General features: G+C 43.5%; 1 protein-coding gene across 14 annotated transcripts in view; it reads left to right on the top strand.

Annotated features, from left to right (window-relative positions):
* The window catches only part of Srpk2 (SRSF protein kinase 2), a 196,586-nt gene that overhangs the window by 169,284 nt on the left and 21,375 nt on the right, over positions 1–5,927 (top strand). For 11 of the 14 annotated variants that reach the window (XR_004121458.1, XM_031380113.1, XM_031380111.1 and 8 more), the window contains 4 exons: positions 367–532; positions 1,868–1,893; positions 2,726–2,972; positions 3,871–4,338. Coding sequence is in view for 12 of the 14 variants with exons in the window: in XM_031380113.1 (XP_031235973.1) it covers positions 367–532; positions 1,868–1,893; positions 2,726–2,972; positions 3,871–4,338 (907 nt within the window). In the remaining 2 variants the exon portion in view is untranslated. The remainder of the gene's footprint in view (positions 1–366; positions 533–1,867; positions 1,894–2,725; positions 2,973–3,870; positions 4,339–5,927) is intronic. The other 3 variants (XR_004121459.1, XM_031380115.1, XM_031380108.1) reach the window with 2 other exon arrangements.

The following is a 5,927-nucleotide window of genomic DNA, read 5'->3' as shown; positions in this document are numbered from 1 at the left end:
TTTTTGGTTTTTTAAGACAGGGTTTCTCTGTATAGCCCTAGCTATCCTGGAACTCACTCTGTAGACCAGGCTGGCCTCAGAAATCCACCTGTCTCTGCTTCCCAAGTGCTGGGATCAAAGGTGTGCGCTACCACTCTCTGGCTAAAATTCTTATCAAAGGCATTACATCTGTAAGCATGACTGAATTCTAAAGTAATGCACATTGGTTACCTGTGATGTGATTCCATTTTTTAAAGTAAATATCTATCTGTGCTTATAAAATTGTATTCCATTTTACATATGGGAAGGTTAGGTAGTTTGTGAATAGATAAGTTACAAAATAAAGTACTAATAGGTCCTTTCTTTGATTTATTTTACTCTGACCAGGTCCTTCAAGGGTTAGATTATCTACACAGTAAGTGCAAGATAATTCACACCGACATAAAGCCAGAAAACATCTTGATGTGTGTGGATGATGCTTATGTTCGAAGAATGGCAGCTGAAGCCACTGAGTGGCAGAAAGCAGGTGCTCCTCCCCCTTCTGGGTCTGCAGGTGAGGGAGCTGGGCCCTGGGAGCTGCCTCCTGCTCAGGGCTGTGAGGGAGGGAGCTGGGCCCTGGGAACCTCTGTCTGCTGGGGGCTGTGAGGGAGGGAGCTGGGCCCTGGGATCCTCTGTCTGCTGGGGCTGTGAGCTTTTGAAGCTGGCAGTGAAGGCCCAGTGAGTTTGATGTATGCATGCACATTAGGAACTTTCTCTTAAGCGTTTGCATGTTAAAAGTGACTTTTGCTTAAGATGATATTTGAGTTAATCTTTTTAACTCTTTGTTTTACCTTACTTTGCCCTGTCTGAATTCTTAGCTGTTACTTCTTTATGTAGGCACATGCTCTTGTGTGGTTCAAGTCTCTGTGGAGAATGTATGACAGGTTTCTTGTGGCCTACCTGCAGGCTTGTGATTTTTTTTTTTTTCTTTTTTTCGAGACAGGGTTTCTCTTTTAGCCCTGGCTGTCCTGGAACTCACTCTGTAGACCAGGCTGCCCTCCAACTCAGAAATCCTCCTGCCTCTGCCTCCCAAGTTTCGGCTCTTAAAGGCGTGTGCCACCACCGCCAGGTGTGATTTTTTTTTTTTTTTCTGATTTAGATTTCATAACAATGTTTTCTTTTCTTAAACTAGTACAGCTGCCTCCACCTCAGCTTAATCGATACATTTGGTGTCAGCTCTAGGGTGGGGAGCGGGAAAGGGGAGCAGGGACTTGAGTGTTAGCTTAGTTTCTCTTGTGAAGTTGGCAGGATTCACTGGGGAGACTGGAATGTTGGCTGTGCTTCCCTCTGCCCTGACTGACAGGGCTCCAGAGAGAGAGGTGCTGTGGCCTCATCTGGAGTGCCATGGTGATGTTATCCTATCAGCTCATGCAACCAATTTATGAAGCTTTTGATGCTTTCCAGGCTGAATTCTAGAGCCACTGCGCAGTGTGTTGTGCCGAGTGATGTAGTTGACTTGTGTGGTGCTTTGCTGGTAGTTTTCAAACACAGCTGTGCATCTTCTAACATGTTCATTGCCTTGTTTGCAAAACATGTTCGGCTCTGTGATTGATTGGTAAACTCTTGCATTTCTTTTTCTTTTTCCTTTGTGTTCAGTTTGCCAGTGCTTTGAGAGAGGCTGTTTGCAAGAAAGCAATTCATGTGCACGGCTTCTCCCATGGCCTGGAATCGCACAGCCTGTTTGAATTGCATAAACTTTTTCTAGGTTCTTATCTTTAGCAATCTCTGAGGTTAAAGGTTTTCAAAGTTGGGTAGTTATTAAAAGGCAGTATTATTTCATTTTGCAAATCACGTTACCCAAAGATGCCTGTTTTCCTCTGAATACCCATTTTGTTTTATTTTGTTTTAGTGAGTACGGCTCCACAGCAAAAACCTGTAAGTATTCACAAGTCTATTCAGCATGTCAAAAGGAACTGCTCTCTCTTGAGCTTCACAAATTATGTAGCAAATGTTATAATCTTCATTAATTTAGAAGTGGCATGTTTGTAAATGCTCTATATCATCATCATCATCAAAAAAAAAAAATGCACGACTTCCTACCATGGGTGGGAATAGTCAAAGCGCCGCAAAGCCAGTCTCCTCCTGGGCTTTCTTGGCTGCTGTTGGCCAAGTTCGGTGAATTGCAAGGTTTTAGTTCAAGTTTAAAATTGTTCCAGACTCTTTTTAAAAATGACTTCTGCTTGGCCTCCATGTATCTTGTTTTGCCAAAAATCATTTTAATTTTAATTTTTTATAGCTAGCTGTTTAAATGTGAATTGACATTATCTATTCTGTGATCCTGTCGAATCACTGAGCAATTGGCTTGGAAGAGAGGTTCCAAGTCTGATGAATTGTCACAGTGCTGTTGGCATGTGTCTTGGCAGGTGTTTGTTTTTGTTGTTAAGGAGTGAACTGACCCTGGATACAGACCGCAGCAAGGAGAGATTGCAAGAGAAGATTCTTGCTCAGAGCCATGTATTTCACTGTGCTCGGCTCTCCTAGACTTTTCTCATGGAAGTTAGGGGAAGATTACCAGTGTGAGCACAATCCTAGCTGAAGGTGGCTCTTCTGCTTGGGTTAGTGAGGGTAACTGTGTATGCTGTAGGAAAGCACAGTTGGGTTTACCATGTCACCAACACTTAAACTCCTGAATAGTGTTTTAAAGAGTGCTTTTCTCAGCCATGTGGTCATACTCCCACCTGACCCATGCTTTCTTACCATGTTGCAGATAGGAAAAATATCTAAAAACAAAAAGAAAAAGCTGAAAAAGAAACAGAAGAGGCAGGCTGAGTTGCTGGAGAAACGCCTACAGGAGATTGAGGAATTGGAGCGAGAAGCTGAAAGGAAAATCCTAGAGGAGAACATCACCTCCGCAGAGGCTTCCAGTGAGCATGATGGAGAATACCAGCCAGAGATGAAACTAAAAGCAGCAGACTTGGAGGACACAACTGAGGAAGAGACAGCAAAGGATAATGGTCAGTACAGCTAGGAGCAGGAGGGAGCTGCTGGGTGTGCAGGAGCTGCACACGGCTCGTCTCTGAGCCGAGAGCAAGTGTCTGTCTGAGAGCATCCGTGCTGCTGCCTCCATAGGCACTAAGGACGGCTTTCCCTAGCTTCTTATTGGAGATGGTGGGCTGCAGCTGATACACACTCGCAAAAATATGCCAGGCGGATATCTGAGAAACATGTTAATGTTATGATGGCCCTTCCTTTATTTTGTAATTAACCTTTTGTCTAACTTTAATGCAGCACAGACCTTATTTTAAAATGGTAGAAGAAAGGGTTAATGGCTAGAGAAATGGATCAGTAGTCTTGCTGAGGAACCAAGTACTGCCAGTGTCACGTTGCTCACAGCCAACTCTAGCTGTAAGGGGGTTCATGAATGTGTTCACACACATACATTCAATTTAAAATGAAAATCTTAAAGATCAGGTATAGTAAGCTTCTTTGGAAAAAAGAAGAAAAAGAAGGGATTGAAGTAAAAGTCCAGTTTTACTTGTAATTCTCCCCCCAGAACTAACTTGTCCCTGACTAGAGGGCTCATTGTTAAGTAAGCAGAAACAAGATTTAGAAAGCAACCTTGCCTTGACAAACAAAAGACACGTTCTGGGATACGGTAGAAGTGGCTCTTAGCCAGGTGTGGTGGTTCGTGTGCAGGCCTTGATCCCAGCACTTGGGAGGCAGATCTCTGAGTTTGAGGCCAGCCTGGTCTACAGAGTGAGTTCCAGGATAGCTAGGGCTACACAGAGAAATCCTGTCTCAAAAAAAGAAACTAGAAAATATAAAACCAAAGGATTTCCTTGTGTGAGGCCTAACTATGACTATTGTGCAAGGAGAGCCATGACTCCTGATCTTAATCTCGTCTTCTTTAAGGTGAAGTTGAAGACCAGGAAGAGAAAGAAGATGCAGAGAAGGAAAACACTGAGAAGGATGAAGATGATGTTGAACCGGAACTTGCAAACATAGACCCTGCCTGGATGGAGTCCCCTAAGGCCAATGGCCATATTGAAAATGGCCCATTTTCACTGGAGCAGCAGCTGGAGGATGAAGACGATGATGAAGATGACTGTGCAAATCCCGAGGAGTATAACCTGGATGAACCAAATGCAGAGAGTGATTACACATATAGCAGCTCCTATGAACAATTCAATGGTGAATTGCCAAACGGACAACATAAGAGTTCAGAGTTTCCCACACCTTTGTTTTCTGGGTCCTTAGAACCTGTGGCCTGTGGCTCTGTGATTTCAGAGGGATCACCACTTACCGAGCAGGAGGAAAGCAGTTCATCCCACGACAGAAGCAGGACAGTGTCAGCCTCTAGTACTGGAGATTTGCCAAAAAGTAAGTGCCCTTTTGCATCTCTTGTGCGCTTGCTCTGGGTGGAGTCACACCTATGGCAGACACTGAAGGGAGTTGACAAGAGGGCAAGAGCCAGGAGAATATACCTCAACCCTTACTTTTTTGTTTTTTCCGAGACATTGTTTCTCTGTGTAGCCCTGGCTGTCCTGGAACTCACTCTGTAGACCAGGCTGCCCTCGAACTCAGAAATCCGCCTGCCTCTGCCTTCCAAGTGCTGGGATTAAAGGCATGTGTCACTACTGCCTGGCTGTATAACCCTGTTTTTGATGAGGCATAACAACAGATTATAGATTGGCTTTTACATTCTTTTCTACCTGAGGCCCTATCTTCAAACCCATATTTTTGGTGTAAGTGCCATATGGCTAATTGCAGAATAATTTAAGGAAAATTGAATATCACAGTTGATTTTTATTCTGGCCCTTAGTGAAAAAGTTCAGTAACCTTCCTATGCCGACAGTAGCACATGACAAACAATTGAGCCAGCCCGATCAATATCCAGGAGACTCCTTAGCCTCTTTGACTGCAGCCTGGCAGCACCTCTGTCTCTCCTGGCTGGAATGAATTGTCTCACCTTGGTGCTGTGCACTGGCCAGTAGATGGTTTATGCCTCACCCTTGGTCTGGCCAGAAGACAATATAGTCTCACTTCTGGGCAAAGGTGGCAGAGACTTGTATCTTCTCTGCCTTTATTGTTTCTGTTGCAGCTGATTATCACATATAAAGCAATTTAAAAATTTATCATAGCTTTTCATTATTTTTCATGTGATAATTTAGGACAGTAGCTTCAAATATAGAAAACTGAATTCTACCTTAAACTTAATAAATAACTATGGGAATTCAGCTTCTTTTTCTTTTTCGTTTTCTTTTTTTGGTTTTTTGAGACAGGGTTTCTCTGTGTAGCCCTAGCTGTCCTGGAACTCACTTTGTAGACCAGGCTGGCCTCGAACTCAGAAATCCACCTGCCTCTGACTCCCAAGTGCTGGGATTAAAGGTGTGCACCACCACTGCCCAGTGGGATTCAGTTTCTTAACCTCCTTGTACCTCAATTTCTTTTCTATTAAAGGGAAGTAATGCTCACATCTGGTGGTATTACCATTGAAGCAAATGCTATGTACTAAATCATGTGTGAAAAAGTTTCAGTACATGTATGTACTTTGGTTTTTAACGTCTACTAACAGCTATACTTGTTACTGCTGTGACTGAGGCCTAGGCTCAGTGGGCAGCTCAGCATAGTGTTGCTTAGAACTCATGAGTCTTGGTTCTTTGATTTATTCCACCTACCACATTATTGCTCATTCATTCTGGGGAGGCATGATAGGTAGATGCAGGTTAAAACCTGAAAAGTAAGAAATTTTTTAAAAAAAATTTATGTGCATCGTTTTGCATGCATGTATATCTGTGTGAAAGTGTCAGATGCCCTGGAACTGGAGTTACAGACAGTTGGAGCTGCTATGTGGGCCCTCGGAATTGAACCCAGGTCCTCTGGAAGAACAGCAGATGCTCTCAACACTGAGCCGCTTCTCCAGCTCCCAGAAAGAAATCCTGAGAGAGAGAGAGAGAGAGAGAGAGAGA

This window comes from Mastomys coucha, unplaced genomic scaffold, assembly GCF_008632895.1.
Source record: "Mastomys coucha isolate ucsf_1 unplaced genomic scaffold, UCSF_Mcou_1 pScaffold19, whole genome shotgun sequence".
In the NCBI taxonomy this organism is placed as follows: Eukaryota; Metazoa; Chordata; class Mammalia; order Rodentia; family Muridae; genus Mastomys; species Mastomys coucha.
This window is presented reverse-complemented; position numbering and strand designations above follow the sequence as displayed.